We start from the raw sequence: 20597 nt of genomic DNA, 5'->3' as shown, positions 1-20597 counted from the left end.
ATGATAATGGCCCATTCTAAATCAAAACTAATTTCACATATATATTATTTAGTATATGTAAAGACTAGATTAAATTAAGAATAGTCTGATGGGTGAGAATATGATCACTTGTGAATGATGCCCAGCGTATGCATTCTAAGGCAAGAAACAGCAATGCATTTTTGTTTTACTTTTTCAAATCAATCATGTCTATCTATTATGGGTGGGAATACTTGGGAACAGATTTCTTAAATTAAAATTACTTGCAGCTGATTTCCTGGTGTTTTTACAGTCTTTTATGTGCAACAATAAAAAATAAAGAAATCATATTTTATCGTTTTGCTCATAAAACTTGAGGGGCCAAATAAAACCACCCACAGGCCAAATTCGGCCCACGGGCCGCCAGTTGGGGAACCCTGCTATAGGCCTAGGACCCCTTGAAAAGGGTTGGAGAGCCCATAGCCTACAGAGCCTAGTGAAACATGTGTTCTTATAAGCCCAGTCATCACGTGTGGCCACTATTTCAAAGAGGATCCCAGCTTTCTCGTGCTGCTATATTTATTGCTTAATTCTTAAAATTGAGCACATTAATCCGCTTTACAAATGGTGTAGCCCACCTAGCATATTAAAAATGTAAGTGCTCGAAGCACTTCCTCCATTCGCTATTCGAGTGCAGGCTTTTTTTTTGTGGGCCATTCTAAATAAAAAAGTATTCCAACTGTACACTGAGTGTACTAAACATTATGAACACCTGCTCTTTCCATGACATAGACTGACCAGGTGAATCCAGGTGAAAGCTATGATCCCTTATTGATGTCACTTGTTAAATCCACTTCAATCAGTGTAGATGAAGGGGAGGAGTCAGGTTAAAGAAGGATTTTAAGCCTTGAGAAAATTGAGACATGGATTGTGTATGTGTGTCATTTAGAGGGTAATTGGGCACGACAAAATATTTAAGTGCCTTTGAACTGGGTATGGTAGTAGGTGCCAGGTGCACCGGTTTGTGTCAAGAACTGCAATGCTGCTGGGTTTTTCACGCTCAACAGTTTTCCGTGTGTATCAAGAATGGTCCACCACCCAAAAGACATCCAGCCAACTTGACACAACTGTGGGAAGCGTTGGAGTCCACATGGGCCATCATCCCTGTGGAATGCTTTCGACACCTTGTAGAGTCCATGCCCCGACGAATTGAGGTTGTTCTATTTCTATTTTATTCATCTATGTTCAATTGTATTCTTCTTACTATAAAATAATATAAAATAATGCTACGAGACTTATAAGGAAATCTTGTCTGCTAAATTAACTAGTGTAGCCCACAGCCATATGGCATAGCCAGATCAGGGCCTAACATACTGTAAGGACGACTCAGAATATGCTAATCTGTTCTTCATATCATAATGTTTCTTTAGACCTGCAAAAACTAAATAATGGATTTGTTTTGATGGTGTAGGCTATATTAAATAGATTTATTAGACTTTTAAAAATTCCAAAGATCCGCATCAGTGGCTTGTAGGCTATGCATGGAGGCCTGGAGATGCTAAACATTTTGATGTTAATTAACAGTCAATTACTGTGAGACCGGCAGTTATCTGCATTACCGGCTGACATTTCATGACCGCCACAGCCCTATACATGTTTTTTAGTCATTTAGCAGACGCTCTTATCCAGAGCGACTTACAGTTAGTGAACACATTTTTTTTAAATTCTTTTTTTATTTTTTATATACTGGCCCCCCATGGGAATCGAACCCACAACCCTGGCGTTGCAAACGCCATGCTCTATCAACTGAGCTACATCCCTGCCGGCCATTCCCTCCCCTACCCTGGACGACGCTGGGCCAATTGTGCGCCGCCCCATGGGTCTCCCGGTCGCGGCCGGCTGCGACAGAGCCTGGATTCGAACCAGGATCTCTAGTGGCACAGTTTGCACTGCGATGCAGTGCCTTAGACCACTGCGCCACTCAGGAGAGTCTATGTTTTGATGTGTGTGTTAGGTGTGTGTGTGTGTGTGGGTTACCATAATTTATGTATTTTGTTGGTTTCAGGGGTCTGATGGAAACCCAGGAGCTCAAGGTCCCAGAGGATTTACAGGACAACAGGGAGCCAAAGGAGACAAGGTTGGTACTGTGTGTGTGTGTGTGTGTGTGTGTGTGTGTGTGTGTGTGTGTGTGTGTGAAAGAGAGAAAGTGTGTACTGAGTTTTTTTTTTTATGTTTCAGGGAGAGAGTGCCGAGGGGTTGCCAGGACCAGCTGGGAAGGCAGGAGAGCCTGGTGATCGGGTAGGACTCACATACATACAGTGGGGGAAAAAAGTATTTAGTCAGCCACCAATTGTGTAAGTTCTCCCACTTAAAAAGATGAGAGAGGCCTGTAATTTTCATCATAGGTACACGTCAACTATGACAGACAAAATGAGAAAAAAAATCCAGAAAATCACATTGTAGGATTTTTTATGAATTTATTTGCAAATTATGGTGGAAAATAAGTATTTGGTCACCTACAAACAAGCAAGATTTCTGGCTCTCACAGACCTGTAACTTCTTCTTTAAGAGGCTCCTCTGTCCTCCACTCGTTACCTGTATTAATGGCACCTGTTTGAACTTGTTATCAGTATAAAAGACACCTGTCCACAACCTCAAACAGTCACACTCCAAACTCCACTATGACCAAGACCAAAGAGCTGTCAAAGGACACCAGAAACAAAATTGTAGACCTGCACCAGGCTGGGAAGACTGAATCTGCAATAGGTAAGCAGCTTGGTTTGAAGAAATCAACTGTGGGAGCAATTATTAGGAAATGGAAGACATACAAGACCACTGATAACCTCCCTCGATCTGGGGCTCCACGCAAGATCTCACCCCGTGGGGTCAAAATGATCACAAGAACGGTGAGCAAAAATCCCAGAACCACACGGGGGGACCTAGTGAATGACCTGCAGAGAGCTGGGACCAAAGTAACAAAGCCTACCATCAGTAACACACTACGCCGCCAGGGACTCAAATGCTGCAGTGCCAGACGTGTCCCCCTGCTTAAGCCAGTACATGTCCAGGCCCGTCTGAAGTTTGCTAGAGTGCATTTGGATGATCCAGAAGAGGATTGGGAGAATGTCATATGGTCAGATGAAACCAAAATATAACTTTTTGGTAAAAACTCAACTCGTCGTGTTTGGAGGACAAAGAATGCTCAGTTGCATCCAAAGAACACCATACCTACTGTGAAGCATGGGGGTGGAAACATCATGCTTTGGGGCTGTTTTTCTGCAAAGGGACCAGGACGACTGATCCGTGTAAAGGAAAGAATGAATGGGGCCATGTATCGTGAGATTTTGAGTGAAAACCTCCTTCCATCAGCAAGGGCATTGAAGATGAAACGTGGCTGGGTCTTTCAGCATGACAATGATCCCAAACACACCGCCCGGGCAACGAAGGAGTGGCTTCGTAAGAAGCATTTCAAGGTCCTGGAGTGGCCTAGCCAGTCTCCAGATCTCAACCCCATAGAAAATCTTTGGAGGGAGTTGAAAGTCTGTGTTGCCCAGCGACAGCCCCAAAACATCACTGCTCTAGAGGAGATCTGCATGGAGGAATGGACGAAAATACCAGCAACAGTTTGTGAAAACCTTGTGAAGACTTACAGAAAACGTTTGACCTGTGTCATTGCCAACAAAGGGTATATAACAAAGTATTGAGAAACTTTTGTTATTGACCAAATACTTATTTCCCACCATAATTTGCAAATAAATTCATTAAAAATTAAAAAAAAATCTCATTTTGTCAGTCATAGTTGACGTGTACCTATGATGAAAATTACAGGCCTCTCTCATCTTTTTAAGTGGGAGAACTTGCACAATTGGTGGCTGACTAAATACTTTTTTCCCCCACTGTACATATCTGTTACTGTGAAATGAAGGACATACTCAAGTCATGTACAGTATATTCCAACAGTCCTGTATTTGTGTGATTTAGGGTCCCCGTGGGCCTGCTGGAGGCCTTGGAGTCAAGGTAAGACAATACAAAACATTAGATAAAATCTCCATATTTGGAACTAGAATGAATGATACAATTGATATTTGGGTGGATGCATGGATGGATGGATGGATGACCCTGCTCTCTCTGTCTTCTCAGGGGGACCGTGGCCAGCCAGGTGAGCCTGGATCACAAGGTGACAGGGTGAGTGAGGATAGAGCCCCTTTAACCCAGTTTGACTCCTGCTGTTAAATTGGTGTGTATGCTGTGGGTTGTAACTGACTGTGTTGTTTTTCCAGGGGGAGAGAGGACTTGCTGGCTTGGCAGGGGAGAGAGTGAGTACAGTACCATGCAATTGGTTATGCCTCTTTTCACTGTGACCTTGTTCGTGACCATGAAGCTAGATATTGTACAGCTACAGTGTATGAATATCACATTTGTTTTACATGTTCATGTGTTCACTAGTATTCATCCTCACTCACTCACTTATCCTACTCCTACACTGAACCGAATCCATAAGTATTACCATGAAGGTCACAGGTATTGGAAAAGCCTGCTGAGCCGTGTCATGCAGTGTGTTGTCCTGACCACAATGTGGCGCTGTGTGTTTCAGGGGGAGACAGGACAGCCAGGCTCTACAGGGGCTCCAGGCCTGAGGGTGAGTAACTATCAGTGGTGGAAAAAGTACTCAATGGTCATACTTGAGTAAAAGTAAAGATACCTTAATAGAAAATGACTCAAGTAAAAATACTCCTTGAGTAAAAGTCTAAAAGTATTTGGTTTTAAATACACTTAAGTATTAAAAGTAAATGGAATTGCTAAAATGTACTTAAGTATCAAAAGTAAAAGTAAAAGCATAAACCATTTCAAATTCCTTATTTTAAGCAAACCAGAATTTTTTTTTTTAATGTACGGATAGCCAGGGGCACACTCCAACACTCAGACATAATTTACAAATGAAGCATTTGTGTTTAGTGAGTCCACCAGATCAGAGGCAGTAGGGATGACCAGGGATGTTATCTTGATAAGTGTGTGAATTGGACCATTTTCCTGCCAAAATGTAACGAGTACTTTTGGGTGTCAGGGAAAATATATGGAGTAAAAAGTACATTATTTTCTTTAGGAATGTAGTGAAGTAAAAGTAAAAGTTGGCAAAAATATAAATAGTGAAGTAAAGTACAGATACCCCCAAAAAATAGTTAAGTAGTACTTTAAAGTATTTTTACTTAAGTACTTTACACCACTGGTAACTATGTCTTACTGTACCTCTATTGGTCTCTCTCTCTTCGTGACATATTTGGGTCATCTTCACACCATGACCCACCACTATTGATTAATGTCATTTAGGTATAGGATTTGATTATACATGCTACTGCTTTAGAGAATTGTGATATTTTATCACCATGTGTGAGTGTGTGAGTCATGTGTGTGTATGTGAGTTAGTCTGTGTTGATTTGCTTGCAGGGTTTGCCTGGCACCAGTGGACTACCAGGGGAGAAGGTGAGGCTAATGCAGTCTGACTTACTCTTTGATCAATCGAAGTGAATCTCCACAAAATAAACATGACTGTAATCACAACAATGACATCAACTAAACAAAGGTGAACATCAGATAAAAACACCCTAACCTGTATGTTTCCAGGGCAGTGAGGGCGCCAAGGGAGAACCTGGCCGGAGTGTGAGTCACCTCATAGCCACATGCTATATTTTGATGCCTCATGGTTAGATAGACCGATATGATTTATTTTACATGGATTTTGATGGAAGCAATTTACTATACAGTTATTGAGAAGGAAGAGATCAGGATTGGTCAGTATTGGTCAATGTGATGATATTTCCTCCTCTGTATCATTCTACACATCCAGGGGCCAGGCTTAGGTGGGAAGAAAGGTGAACAGGCAAGTTGCCCACTTTTATGTCCTCATACTGCACATCTCCATATCAATGGTTGATATGTTGATGTACTGTAGACAGTAACAACACTTTCTCCATAGACTCATGCTCTCTTCCCCCTCTCCTCTCCTCTCTCAGGGTGAGACAGGTCTGCCAGGTCCGGAGGGGCCCAGGGGTCAGAAAGGAGAGCCAGCCCAGAAAGGTGAAAAAGTGAGTTGGTACCCACAGGGTACATGATGGTGCACTGCATGAAACTGGCACTGCATGCCCTTGTGTGGTGTGTGTGGCATGCGTGTGTGTGTGTATAGGTGATTTAATGATGCTCTCTATGCAAGCGGGTATAGATGTTTTCTGCTGTTCTTCTCTCTTTATGCTCTCACTGTTTCTCATTCTCTAATTTTCCCCTCTCCTCTTGCGTTCTTCCAGGGTCCCCCAGGTGCTGGCACTCCTGGCCAGGCTGGACCTAAAGGAGAGCAGGGGGATCGGGTGAGTTCAGACCAAGCTGTGGTCATGTATCAATCTTTATCTAAGCTACAAACCAAATGTCTTTGATACATGTGCAGAAAGCCTCAGAGGTACAGTATATATTGTAAAGTATATATATATTATTCATTGAGCTTCCCTGTGTAGCTGCTGACAGATGCTCTGCCCGTAGGCCATGTCCTACACACTCAGACTGACATGTTATTTTCCCTCTAGGGACTCCCTGGCTTAGCTGGAAGACTGGGGACCAAGGTGAGTCATGTGCCTAGAGTGGCTTTTGTTCTTTTATTTTAACTTCTATTTAGTGTTTATGTTGCAACAGTGTTGTTGTCTCATAAAGTAACTTGTAAGTAATTATTATCTTTCTTATAGTAAAACTCTTGTGTCATGTGAGTCCAGCTGATCTCAATGTGTACCTTTTGGTGTTGTAGGGAGACCCAGGTGACCCAGGAGAGAGAGGGGAGACAGGACGAGCCGGACCCGGAGGAAAGAATGGCCTCCCAGGGAAAGAGGTCTGAGACACTACCACTCTGACCCTGGAGCTTTTCACCTCTGCATGTTATACTATCACTCACCCACTGCAATAACCCCTGTGACCTGTTTCAGTACTGGTCACTCACTGCACTAACAACCTGTTATCACTCTATTACTACTACTCTGTTATAACTATGCTACTATTATGTTATAGCTATTGTTTTTTCTCTTCACTACTGGGTCATTACCGTGTTACTTCTACACGGTTATTTCTGCAGTTCAGTCAACCTACATTTATTCAATACTGTACCACCGAAGGGAATGAATGTCATACTGCCATTCCAGTGCAACTAATTACTGTACTAATACAGTGTGTCTATTCTGACCTCTTTGTTGTGTAAGTGTTGTTATGAATACCTAACCAGTCCTTTCTATCTCTCTCCCCTGCCCCTCATACCCTGATTCCACTAGAGGTACATCACTAATGACTTACTGCAACTACAGTGAGGGAAAAAAGTATTTGATCCCCTGCTGATTTTGTACGTTTGCCCACTGACAAAGACATGATCAGTCTATAATTTTTATGGTAGGTTTATTTGAACAGTGAGAGACAGAATAACAACAAAAAAATCCAGAAAACGCATGTAAAAACTGTTATAAATTGATTTGCATTTTAATGAGGGAAATAAGTATTTGACCCCTCTCAATCAGAAAGATTTCTGGCTCCCAGGTGTCTTTTATACAGGTAACGAGCTGAGATTAGGAGAACACTCTTAAAGGGAGTGCTCCTAATCTCAGTTTGTTACCTGTATAAAAGACACCTGTCCACAGAAGCAATCAATCAATCAGATTCCAAACTCTCCACCATGGCCAAGACCAAAGAGCTCTCCAAGGATGTCAGGGACAAGATTGTAGACCTACACAAGACTGGAATGGGCTACAAGACCACCGCCAAGCAGCTTGGTGAGAAGGTGACAACAGTTGGTATGATTATTCGCAAATGGAAGAAACAAAAAAGAACTGTCAATCTCCCTCGGCCTGGGGCTCCATGCAAGAGCTCACCTCGTGGAGTTGCAATGATCATGAGAACGGTGAGGAATCAGCCCAGAACTACACGGGAGGATCTTGTCAATGGTCTCAAGGCAGCTGGGACCATAGTCACCAAGAAAACAATTGGTAAAACACTACGCCGTGAAAGACTGAAATCATGCAGCGCCCGCAAGGTCCCCCTGCTCAAGAAAGCACATATACAGGCCCGTCTGAAGTTTGCCAATGAACATCTGAATGATTCAGAGGAGAACTGGGTGAAAGTGTTGTGGTCAGATGAGACCAAAATCGAGCTCTTTGGCATCAACTCAACTCAGCGTGTTTGGAAGAGGAGGAATGCTGCCTATGACCCCAAGAACACCATCCCCACCGTCAAACATGGAGGTGGAAACATTATGCTTTGGCTGTGTTTTTCTGCTAAGGGGACAGGACAACTTCACCGCATCAAAGGGACAATGAACAGGGCCATGTACCGTCAAATCTTGGGTGAGAACCTCCTTCCCTCAGCCAGGGCATTGAAAATGGGTTGTGGATGGGTATTCTAGCATGACAATGACCCAAAACACACGGCCAAGGCAACAAAGGAGTGGCTCAAGAAGAAGCACATTAAGGTCCTGGAGTGGCCTAGCCAGTCTCCAGACCTTAATCCCATAGAAAATCTGTGGAGGGAGCTGAAGGTTCGAGTTGCCAAACTTCAGCCTTGAAACCTTAATGACTTGGAGAAGATCTGCAAAGAGGAGTGGGACAAAATCCCTCCTGAGATGTGTGCAAACCTGGGGGCAAACTACAAGAAACGTCTGACCTCTGTGATTGCCAACAAGGGTTTTTCCACCAAGTACTTAGTCATGTTTTGCAGAGGGGTCAAATACTTATTTCCCTCATTAAAATGCAAATCAATTTATAACATTTTTGACATGCGTTTTTCTGGATTTTTTTGTTGTTATTCTGTCTCTCACTGTTCAAATAAACCTACCATTAAAATTATGGACTGATCATGTCTTCATCAGTGGGCAAACGTACAAAATTAGCAGGGGATCAAATACTTTTTTCCCTCACTGTATGCTTGGGGTCATTGTCCATTTGGAAGACCCATTTGCGACCAAGCTTTAACTTCCTGACTGAGTGGGCAAACATACAAAATCAGCAGGGGATACTTTTTTCCCTCACTGTACCTTTTGCACTAATACTAAAACAATACTACTTCTACCAACTAAGTCTACTTCAAGTCTACCGCAATCTCTTTTCTGTATATATCACTACTTTTACCATTGCCCTATGTGATGTTGTGGGGTTCTTGTTTAAAAGTTTGACGTGTTTTGACTGTGTCACTGTGGTCAGTGTGGTCTTCTCCCCCTGTGATGGAACTGAATTATGGATGACTGTTTTACAGGGTGCCAAAGGAGACAAGGGCGACGAAGGCAGTCCCGTAAGTCACAATCTCTTCATCCATCTCTCTACATCTGTTTCTCTCTCGCTCTCTCTGTCTCTCGCTCTCTCTCTATCTCTCGCTCTCTCTCGCTCTCGCGCACTCTTATCTAATTCCATCTGTTCCATTCAACGTTTTCCATGTTTGAATGACACTTCTCCTTCTCTGGCTCCCATTCTCTGTATTAGATAAAGCATGCATTAACTGAATTGGTGAATGAGAGATGTGTATCGTCATATGATTTAGTCACGCCTCAGACCCTCTTTTCATCTGACAGGAGAGTGATGGAGACTAGAGGCAATAGTCTGTTTCTATGTCTTCCTCTCCTCCTCCTCCTTCTCCCTCTTCCTCTCCTCCATCGGTCTCTCTCATCTTCTGTCTGTTCTCTCTCCTTCCACCAGGGGGAGTCTGGTCTACCAGGGAAGGCAGGGGAGAGAGGACTACGGGTGAGTAGTCATGTCTGTGTCACATACAACTATGAAACGTTAAAAGAATCCCTTTTATGCCCTCTTTTTAGAATGGTCTCGCTGTACTGTATATGGTGATTGGTCACTAATGAACCACAGGAAACCTTTCTTACATGATCTGAAGTGGATGTTTTGAGGACAGATGAAACCCTGATGAAGACAGCTTAGCTGTCGAAACGTTGGTTAAACCAATTTTTGCATGGGTGTGCAGCTTTTCCTTTTATTTTCTAAGATGTTTTCAGGACTTCCATGGTAACTAAGCACATAATCTGTGTGGTTTTGTCCCCCTTCCTTAGGGTCTGGCGGGTCAGCCTGGGCGAGCAGGGGAGAAGGGAGACCTAGGAGACTCTGGAGAGCACGGACGCAATGTAAGACACATGTTTATGTGACAAAGTGACACCCCTCTGACAGTTTGATCTGATATACTGTCTGTGTCTTCTGTGTAATAGTTATCGAGAGCGCAGAAGGCATGTGAGATGCATGTTTGTGACACCCATGAGTCTGTTAATCATTCACGTGACACACATCTGACAATCTTCAGCCTGATTAAACTGATACTGTCTGTGTCAGTATTTGTGTTGGTTACTGTGAGTAATACAGTAGCAGTGAGTCAGTTGATGTCTGTCTATAGTGACACGTGTGTCTGTGTGATCCTGTGTGTGTGTGGTGTGTGTCTTCCACAGGGAAGCCCAGGACCTATTGGACCAAGAGGAGAGAAAGGAGTTGAGGTCAGAGGTTAATCTGTTTGTTGTCTTATCTCATCTGACATAATAGTTCCAATCTGCACCGATTAACAACACTGTTTGTTGACACAATAGGGAGCTCAAGGCCCCCCAGGACCTCCAGGAAACATGGTGAGTCCTGATAAGATTCTAACTCTTTTAAAAATAATAATATAGTAATTTAGCAGAGGTCAACACATATGGCCTCTGTGGGAATCATACCAAACAAATGGTGTTACAAGTACCATACTCCAACTGAATGAACCATCAGAATCACATACCGTAGCTAGGTGGTTATCTAAAACCCACTCTACCCATATTTCTCTCTGTTTGTATCTCTCTAACTTCTACAGCGCGATACAGATAAAAAGCTTAAAGGAGAAAGAGGAGAAAAGGTATGTATTGCTGTATGAACACATTTTTGTATGTATACATTACAGCTCTCTCTCTCCCAGTTCACCTAACCTTCCAGTGTCTGACATCACCTCCTGTGTCTAGGGGGATGCTGGCGATCCGGGAGAGCATGGGGGCAAAGGTCAGAAGGGCGAGGCAGGGCCCTCAGGAGCCACTGGGCTCCGGGTGAGTAAGACCATCCTTCCAAATCTAGTATCGTTGAGAAGCTTGAGTTTCCTGGCTACTATAGTATACTGACCTGTGATGACTGTCTCTCTGTTTGTGTTCTGTGGTGTGTGTAATTCTTACCCTGTGTCTTCTCTCTGTCTCACCTGCTCTGTTGTTTGTGTGTGTAGGGACTTGAGGGACAACGTGGACCTCCAGGGGCAAGAGTAAGTCACTGTCTGTCTGTCTGTCTGCCTGTTTCTGTCTAATCACTCTATCCCTCTCTCCCCCCTCTCCATCTCACTCATTGCTCTTTCTTTCTATTTCTCCAGGGTGACACAGGAGAGAGAGGAGGCCCAGGAGAGAAGGTCTGAACAACACACACGACAGTGACTTCTCACATTCTCACACAGGCTGATTTTCAATTGGACCAATCCTGATAGGATATGGTACTCCAAACTGGCTGGTGATTGGCAGGTTGCGCTGTCCTTCATTCCACTGGATGCTGTTTCCCAGTCTGCAGATTCCCAGTGGGATGAAGCGCACTGGGGCCAGCTCACAGCATCATCACAGCCTACAGAAGCACTGAATGAGAGACACAACGTACTGCTGTATACACACATACTGTACATCCTAAAAAATACCTTACCATAGTCATTTCCAAACATTGAACTAACTCTGAGTAATGATGCTGGAGCACTGAAAGTCTGACATAGTACAGTAGAGTAGAATCCTTTGCAAATTGTATTCAGGTCCAATACAAACACAGTGCTGCTCTTTTTCTGATCATACTGTATGCATCAAGTGTGTTCCTCTCTGTAGGGTGAGAGAGGTGCGTCTGGACTGGATGGACGCAACGGTTTGGATGGCAAACCAGGAGCACCAGGACCGGCCGGCCTGAGGGTCAGTACCTCTGTCTCTGTTATTACTGCAGCTGTAACATCTCAGGGTACTCTGAGCATTACATAAACATTACTGTGTCTAGATGTATCTCAATAATTTTCCTTTGATGTTACAGGGAGACCCAGGGAAACTAGGGGATCCAGGAAGAGATGTGAGTTCCATTGATCCCTAGGCCAGAATCAACCCCTAGACTCGGGGTGCACAACCCCAGTCCCAGAGGGCTGCACTCCTGATGATTTGTGTGTTTCTCTAGCACTTTAATTAGTCTGTTAAAGTCAATGAGTGGAGCAAGGTGAAGCTGTTACCATTTGTCATATCTGATCCTTGGAGAGGTCCCATTAAGAAGTGAGAAAGGACTTCAGGCTAGTGGAGGATTCTCTATCTGTCTGGAGAATGGAGCTGGAATGTATAGTGGCCGCTTTACGGGCTTATGACCAATTCTGCTATTTTGTATTTTAAGAAATTGTGCTGATCTTAACTTTTTTTGTACGTAATGTTTCCGCCATCGCTTCCTATGACCAAAAAGAGCTTCTGGACATCAGAACAGCGATCACTAACCTCGATTTGGATGAAGATTTCTACTTCAACAAGTCGGTGGCACAGGACATACTGCTCACCCCGGACCAGGCCCTAATCCCCGACACTCAGAAGAGAAAGAGATGTCGATATAGAGGCCGATGTGTGGGCACCCTGATGAAACTAAGGCAGCGAGTAAATCAACCGCCTCGACCCTCCCTCTGTTAATAATAATAAATAATATGCCATTTAGCAGACGCTTTTATCCAAAGCGACTTACAGTCATGCGTGCATACATTTTTTGTGTGTATGGGTGGTCCCGGGGATCGAACCCACTACCTTGGCGTTACAAGCGCCGTGCTCTACCAGCTGAGCTACAGAGGACCACTGTTCTATTGACGAATGAACAATCACTGGAGAACAAACAGGACGAGCTCGGTTTGAGACTATCCTATCAACAGGACCTGAAGAACTGTAGTATCCTATGTTTCTCGGAAACTTGACTGAACAAGGACAAGGCAACACTGAACCATGCGTGAGAGAACCAGCTGTTCCGGATGACTGTGTGATCACGCTTTCCGTAGCCGATGTGAGTAAGACCTTTAAACAGGTTAACATTCACAAGGCCGCGGGGCCAGACGGATTACCAGGACACATACTCAGAGCATGCGCTGACCAGCTGGCAAGTGTCTTCACTGATATTTTCAACCGCTCCCTGACCCAGTCTGTAATACCTACATGTTTCAAGCAGACCCCCATAGTCCCTGTGCCAAAGAACACCAAGGAAACCTGTCTAAATGACTATCACCCTGTATCACTCACATCTGTGGCCATGAAATGCTTTGAAAGGCGTGTCATGGCTCACATCAACACCATCATCCCAGACACCCTGGACCCATAGCTCCAACAGATCCACAGATGACACAATCTCTATTGCTCTCCACACTGCCATTTCCCACTTGGACAAAAGGAACCCCTACGTGAGAATGCTGTTCATTGACTACAGCTCAGTGCCCTCCAAGCTCATCATAAAGTTGAGGACCCTGGGACTGAACACCTCCCTCTGCAACTGGATCCTGGACTTCCTGACTGGACGCCCCCAGGTGGTGAGGGTAGGCAACAACATATCCACCACGCTGACCCTCAACACAGGGGCCCCTCATGGGTGCGTGCTTAGTCTCCTCCTGTACTCCCTGTTCACCCACGACTGCGTGCCCTCGCACGACTCCAACACCATCATTAAGTTTGCTGACACAACGGTGGTTGGCCTGATCACTGACGATGATGAGACAGCCTATAAGGAGGAGGTCAGAGACCTGACAGTGTGGTGCCAGGACAACAACCTCTCCCTTAACGTCAGCAAGGCAAAGGAGCTGATTGTGGACTACAGGAAATGGAGGGCCGAGCACACCTCCATTCACATGCTTTAGTGGAGCGGGTCGAGAGCTTCAAGTTCCTCGGTGTCCACATCACTAAGGATCTATCATAGTCCAAACATACCAACAAAGTCATGAAGAGGGCACGAAAATGCCTCATCCCCCTCAGGAGGCTGAAAAGATGTGGCATGGGCCCTCAGATCCTCAAAGTTCTATTGCTGCACCATTGAGAGCATCTTGACTGGCTGCATCACCACTTGGTATGGCAACTGCTTGGCATCCGACCGCAAGGCGCTACAGAAGGTAGTGTGGACGGCCCAGTACATCACTGGGGCCTCAATTACCTTGTACCCCTGCACATCGACTCGGTACTGGTACCCCTTGTATATAGCCACGTTATTGTTACTCATTGTGTATATATTATTACTTTTATTATTATGTGTTTTACTTTTCTATTATTTATTTTATTTTCTTTCTCTCTGCATTGTTGGGAAGGGCCGTACGTAAGCATTCCACTGTTAGTCCACACCTGTTATTTCTAAGCATGTGACGAATAAAATTTGATTTGCTTGGATTTAGATTTTATATCGCTCGATCTCTGTGCACTTAGTGTGTTTGAAAACTAGAGGATGCTGTGTGGTTTCAGCCCTCACCCCTCCACTCTGTTGGTCTCTCTCTCTGTCTGTCTGTCTCACCAGGGGCTGCCAGGACTGAGAGGTGCACAGGGCCTCCTAGGCCCTATTGGGCCTGTAGGAAATCCAGGCACATCTGTGAGTTTGCAACCACACACACACATGCACACACACACCCACACACAGCTAAACCCTCCAAAGCACTTGACTCATTGATGTCTCATCACCCTAATTGGTGTGTTTTAGGGCAAAGCAGGAGAAGATGGAAAACCAGGGGCTGCTGGGAAAATGGTAAGGGATCAGTCAGACCTCTAACATAGCAGGGCATTACTATACTACACACACACTACAGGCAATCATACCTGTGTTTGATTAATTACAAACTCAATGAAAACAATTATTGAATTGGATGCTATTCAGTGCTATTCATTATGAGATTTATCACCAGTGAGTCCTATGTGTCTCTGTCTATCTGTGTGTAATTACCATTAGACATGTTTGTCACATCCTCTGGTGAAAGTGCACTGATCAGATGGGAATGTGAGGCTTTTATTCCACCTGAGTGGCTGTGCTGCATAATAATTGTTGTTCGTTCCAAATGGCACCCTATTCCCTATATAGTGCACTACTTTTGAGTAGGGCCCATAGGGCTCTGGTCAAAAGTAGTGGACTATGTAGGGAATAGAGAGCCATTTGGGGGCGGTATGTCTGTTTTTTAGTGTTAAGTGAGGAGGTAATGGGATGATCAGACAAAGCCCCGGCAATACATTATCTATCTGACTGAGAGGCTCTGCTTGATACAACAGCACGTTGAGTTTTGATAAATGCGCATTTAATCGTTGTTAGTATGGTATGTTTGTTATTGTGTTGTTGTGTTTTGTAGGGCGAGGATGGCGAACCAGGGGAAGATGGCAGGAAGGTCAGTGTTGGTCACGGCACTCAGGACTATTCTGTAAACGCCCATTGCTGTGCTAATATTGCTGTTAATGTTCATTTCTAGTTAATGTGAGTGTGATAATAATTATGTTTTTCTACCTTACAGGGTGACAAAGGAGAGGCTGGGGCTGCTGGAAGAGACGTTAGTAACTTGTTACCTTGTATCTTTATCTCGCCACCCTCGTTCTCTCTCTCTCTGTCTGTACAATGTCCTTTTTTTCCTCCCCTGCTGTCTCTCTCTTCCTCTCTCTCCTTATTTCCCTCCGTCTTCATCAATCCTGCTCTCCTCGGCTCTTGAGTGTCTCTCATTATCCCTCTTCCATTATTTTCTCGCCTTCAACTCCAGTCCGAGTGTGTGTTTATTAGGCGTACTTTACTCGGACATTGATATTACCATCACACCCTGCCTTCTCGGTGGAATCAATAGCACTCTAAGCATCAGCCTTATAAATGCAACGGTGTCTAATGATCAAGCCCTGCCTTTGAGCGCCAGCCACTTCTGATAGGGGATCCACAGGGGCACAGAATGCCAAGACTGTAGTTTCATGTGCAAATTGATATTAATCATCTCTAGGACATCAGGGAAGATGATGAGGTGGATAGGGGGATAGGGCTCACCTGCTTTGATTTCCTCCTTTCTAGTTCAGGCCAGAACCCTTAGGAGTGGAGTAGAGTGTCCGTGCTGGTCTGAAGTTGTTGTGTGCTTGTGCATTTGTTTCAGGGTCGTGACGGGCTGAAGGGAGACCGGGGCCTTGCAGGGCCTACAGGGCCAACTGGTCTATCTGGGCCCCCAGGGATCCCTGGCACCATCGGACCTCCAGGACAGGTACAGTACAGCCATATGGTTCTGCTTCCTCAAATATATGTGTGTGTCACTTGTCTATGGTGCTCTGATTATACAGTAATCTCTCTCTCCCCCCTCTCTTCTTTCTCTCAGGTGGTCTATGTGAAGGGAGCTCCAGCACCATCTATCCCTGGCCCTCAGGGGCCTCCAGGAACCCCAGTGAGTTACTATGTTGAATATGAGCTGTGCATCATAGCATAGCCCGGTGTAGCAGTACTTGTCTTTAGTATGTTACTAATCACTGATAGTGATTCCCATATCTCTGTCTCTCAGGGTGTGCCTGGAATCCCAGGGGCTGTAGGAGCCAGAGTAAGTTTGTGTCATCGTCAAAATCTTTATTCATATACTTGGTCCAGGTTTCTCCATCCATCCATCTGTCCTTTAGTCTGATCTTTGACCTCTCACTGACCCTCTCACTCTTGTTTCAGGGAGAGAAAGGAGCAGTGGGTGGTAAAGGTGAAAGTGTAAGTTTTTGTTGTACGTGTGTGTGTGATTACATCTTGCATATGAATGTACATACATGCTCTTTTCTGATTATCTATCTGTGTGTATGGGTTTGTGAATCTTCAATAAAGGTTTGGGTGGGATGTGATTGTGTGTGAGAGATAATACTGATGTGAGATGTTATTGACAGGGTGACCCAGGAGAGGACGGGAAACAGGGCAGGCCTGGAACAGCAGTGGTAAGACAACCTGACCTGTACACACGAGAAGCCTGACTGACATACTGTACAAGAAGAGCTACAGACACACCTTGTGTGCTCCGGAGCTTTTACATTATGTTAAGGATGCTACGATTTACAGCTGTTTTGGCATGCAGATTAGCTTACGTTACACAAGTGTTAGCCTAATCATGTTCAGTAATAAGTCTCTCCTTGACATTGTTTGTGCCTCTCTCCTATCAGGATGTGCAGAAGGCCCTCTCTAACCTTGGCATCGAGGTAAGTGGATACTAAATCTCTGTAATATCAAATCAAATCAAATCAATTTTTATTTGCCACATGCACCGAATACAACAGCTGTAGACATTACCGTGAAATGCTTACTTACAGCCCTTAACCAACAATGCAATTATTTCTTAATAAAAAAAGTAAAATAAAACAACAACAACAAAAAAGTGTTGACAAAAAAAGAGCAGAAGTCAAATAAAATAACAGTAGGGAGGCTATATACAGGGGGGTACCGGTGCAGAGTCAATGTGCGGGGGCACCGGCTAGTTGAGGTAATATGTACATGTGGGTAGAGTTAAAGTGACTATGCATGAATAATTAACAGCAGCAGCGTAAAAAGATGGGTGGTAGTGCAAATAGTCCGGGTAGCCATGATTACCTGTTCAGGAGCCGTGTGGCTTGGGGGTAGAAGCTGTTGAGAAGCCTTTTGGACCTAGACTTGGCGCTCCGGTACCGCTTCCCTAGCGATAGCAGAGAGAACAGTCTATGACTAGGGTGGCTGAAGTGTTTGACAATGTTGAGGGCCTTCCTCTGACACCGCCTGGTATAGAGGTCCTGGTTGGCAGGAAGCTTGGCCTCAGTAATGTACTGGGCCGTACGCACTACCCTCTGTAGTGCCTTGCGGTCGGAGGCCGAGCAGTTGCCAGGCGGTGATGCAACCAGTCAGGATGCTCTCGATGGTGCAGTTGTAGAACTTTTTGAGGATCTGAGGACCCATGCCAAATCTTTTCAGTCTCCTGAGGGGGAATAGGCTTTGTCATGCCTCTTCACGACTGTTCTGGTGTGTTTGAACCAGGATAGTTTGTTGGTGATGTGGACACCAAGGAACTTGAAGCTCTCAACCTGTTCCACTACAGCCCCGTCAATGAGAATGGGGGCATGCTCAGTCCTCTTTTTTTTCCTGTAGTCCACAATCATCTCCTTTGTCTTGGTCACATTGAGGGAGAGGTTGTTATCCTGGCACCACACGTCCAGGTCTCTGACCTCCTCCCTATAGGCTGTCTCATCGTTGTCGGTGATCAGGCCTACCACTGTTGTGTCGTCGGCAAACTTAATGATGGTGTTGGAGTCGTGCCTGGCCATGCAGTCATGGGTGAACAGGGAGTACAGGAGGGGACTGAGCACGCACCCCTGAGGGGCCCCCGTGTTGAGGATCAGCGTGGCAGATGTGTTGTTACCTACCCTTACCACCTGGGGGCTGCCCGTCAGGAAGTCCAGGATCCAGTTGCAGAGGGAGGTGTTTAGTCCCAGGATCCTTAGATTAGTGATGAGCTTTGAGGGCACTATGGTGTTGAACGCTGAGCTGTAGTCAATGAATAGCATTCTCACGTAGGTGTTCCTCTTGTCCAGGTGGGATACGGCAGTGTGGAGTGCAATAGAGATTGCATCATCTGTGGATCTGTTGGGGCGGTATGCAAATTGGACTGGCTCTAGGGATAATGGTGTTGATGTGAGCCATGACCAGCCTTTCAAAGCACTTCATGGCTACAGACGTCAGTGCTACGGGTCGGTAGTCATTTAGGCAGGTTATCTTAGTGTCCTTGGGCACGGGGACTATGGTGGTCTGCTTGAAACATGTTGGTATTACAGACTCAGTCAGGGACATGTTGAAAATGTCGGTGAAGACACTTGCCAGTTAGTCAGCACATGCTCGGAGTACACGTCCTGGTAATCCGTCTGGCCCTGCGGCCTTAAAAGTCTTGCTCACATCGGCTACGGAGAGCGTGATCACATAGTCATCCGGAACAGCTGGTGCTCTCATGCATGCTTCAGGGTTGCTTGCCTCGAAGCGAGCATAGAAGTGGTTTAGCTCGTCTGGTAGGCTTGTGTCACTGGGCAGCTCGCGGCTGTGCTTCCCTTTGTAGTCTGTAATAGTTTTCAAGCCCTGCCACATCCGACGAGCGTCAGAGCCGGTGTAGTACGATTCAATCTTAGTCCTGTATTGACTCTTTGCCTGTTTGATGGTTCTTCGGAGGGCATAGCGGGATTTCTTATAAGTGTCCGGGTTAGAGTCCCGCTCCTTGAAAGCAGCAGCTCTACCCTTTAGCTCAGTGCAGATGTTGCCTGTAATCCATGGCTTCTGGTTGGGGTATGTACGTACGGTCACTGTGGGGACGACGTCATCGATGCACTTATTGATGAAGCCAGTGACTGATGTGGTGTACTCCTCAATGCTATCTGAAGAATCCGGAACATGTTCTGGTCCAACACCGGCTTTTTATGATGTGACATTAAGTCATAGCTGTGTTGTGTATATGAGTTTCCCTCACCTTGACCAGGCCTGGGTCGTATTCATTAGCTGTAGCAAAGTGTTTTAAAAATTGTTTGAACTGGTAACTAAAACAAGCAGTTCTCATTGGACAAGTCCAGGTAGCCCCCCCCCCCCCCCCCCCCCCCCCTGTTTCAGTCCGTTTTCTTTCGTTTGATGCCTGATGAATACAACCTTGACATCTCTGTCCCTGTACTGCCTGTCTGTAGGTGCTGGACCTGAAGATGGTTGTGGAGAGGAAGGATGTGCTGGTCAAGCCTGAGGTGGAGAAGGCTGAGAAGGGCCAGAGAGGAGACAAGGGAGAGGCCGGACAGAGAGGACCAGCAGGGATAGATGTGAGTGAGTGGGGACCTTGATGGTGTCTATTTGGGGCCGTTGTGTTGAATAGAGATTATATCAAGACCCCCACACAAATGGTGTAGTAGAGTGAACTCAGACATGCTGTTAGTGTGTTTATTTGACCCATGGTGTAATGTATATCTCTCTGTTTACTCTCAAATTGATTCTATGTATGATTGCATGGATTTGGAATATAATTATAATTTCTAGGAGCGTATCTGTAATTAATGTCTTTACTAATTTGCATCTCAGGGTGTTCGCGGGATGGCTGGGGAGAGAGGTGTGAAGGGAGAGCAGGGGGAACAGGGGCCTGTAGGGGCCACAGGACCCATAGGGAGGGCCATCGGAGAGAAGGGCCCAGTGGGGCCCCCGGGACAGGCTGGAGAGCCAGGAAAACCTGGAATACCTGGAGTACCAGGGAGAGCCGGAGAACTGGGAGAGGCTGGACGACCTGGAGATAGGGTGAGGAAGAGAAGGATGGGAGGAAGGAGGGGTTCAAGGACAGGGAGAAGAGAGGAGGAATATGAAAGAAGAGGAAGATCATGTGAATAAGAGATGTTTCATGTGATTCCACTTTGACTTTCAGGGGGAGAGAGGAGAGAAAGGTGACAAAGGAGAGGCTGTGAGTATATTTGTCACCACAATAATCATCATTCAATGGACTGTATATATGGATGTTGACATGCGCATTACTGTTCTCATCTGCAGGGGGGAAACGGGCTAGTTGGATTAGTGGGCCCTCCTGGACCAAAGGTATGTCCCTGACCTGTACACACTACTACTTTCTAATGAGTCGTCATTACGGTAAACATATCATCGTTTATC

The 20597-nt window shown here is 45.3% G+C and overlaps 1 protein-coding gene across 1 annotated transcript in view; it reads left to right on the top strand.

The window, feature by feature from the left end:
- LOC311134011 (uncharacterized protein) overlaps positions 1 to 20597 on the top strand; it is a gene marked incomplete at its 5' end in the record, with an annotated part of 137760 nt that overhangs the window by 90053 nt on the left and 27110 nt on the right. Inside the window, 32 exons of the mRNA XM_084167625.1 lie at positions 2024 to 2095; positions 2197 to 2256; positions 3940 to 3975; positions 4099 to 4143; positions 4553 to 4597; positions 5404 to 5439; positions 5581 to 5616; positions 5970 to 6041; positions 6258 to 6317; positions 6531 to 6566; positions 6746 to 6826; positions 9663 to 9707; positions 10025 to 10096; positions 10412 to 10456; positions 10804 to 10845; positions 10949 to 11029; positions 11200 to 11235; positions 11341 to 11376; positions 11831 to 11911; positions 12027 to 12062; positions 14682 to 14726; positions 15319 to 15354; positions 15478 to 15513; positions 16093 to 16197; positions 16309 to 16374; positions 16489 to 16524; positions 16644 to 16679; positions 17120 to 17155; positions 19643 to 19768; positions 20025 to 20234; positions 20359 to 20394; positions 20481 to 20525. Coding sequence (XP_084023751.1) covers positions 2024 to 2095; positions 2197 to 2256; positions 3940 to 3975; positions 4099 to 4143; positions 4553 to 4597; positions 5404 to 5439; positions 5581 to 5616; positions 5970 to 6041; positions 6258 to 6317; positions 6531 to 6566; positions 6746 to 6826; positions 9663 to 9707; positions 10025 to 10096; positions 10412 to 10456; positions 10804 to 10845; positions 10949 to 11029; positions 11200 to 11235; positions 11341 to 11376; positions 11831 to 11911; positions 12027 to 12062; positions 14682 to 14726; positions 15319 to 15354; positions 15478 to 15513; positions 16093 to 16197; positions 16309 to 16374; positions 16489 to 16524; positions 16644 to 16679; positions 17120 to 17155; positions 19643 to 19768; positions 20025 to 20234; positions 20359 to 20394; positions 20481 to 20525 — 1866 coding nt within the window. The remainder of the gene's footprint in view (positions 1 to 2023; positions 2096 to 2196; positions 2257 to 3939; positions 3976 to 4098; positions 4144 to 4552; positions 4598 to 5403; positions 5440 to 5580; positions 5617 to 5969; positions 6042 to 6257; positions 6318 to 6530; positions 6567 to 6745; positions 6827 to 9662; positions 9708 to 10024; positions 10097 to 10411; positions 10457 to 10803; positions 10846 to 10948; positions 11030 to 11199; positions 11236 to 11340; positions 11377 to 11830; positions 11912 to 12026; positions 12063 to 14681; positions 14727 to 15318; positions 15355 to 15477; positions 15514 to 16092; positions 16198 to 16308; positions 16375 to 16488; positions 16525 to 16643; positions 16680 to 17119; positions 17156 to 19642; positions 19769 to 20024; positions 20235 to 20358; positions 20395 to 20480; positions 20526 to 20597) is intronic.

The sequence above is a fragment of the Coregonus lavaretus genome (assembly GCF_964263955.1).
Source record: "Coregonus lavaretus genome assembly, chromosome: 8".
Classification (NCBI taxonomy): Eukaryota; Metazoa; Chordata; class Actinopteri; order Salmoniformes; family Salmonidae; genus Coregonus; species Coregonus lavaretus.
The sequence above is the reverse complement of the archived record's forward strand: the minus strand, read 5'-3'. Positions and strand labels throughout refer to the sequence as shown.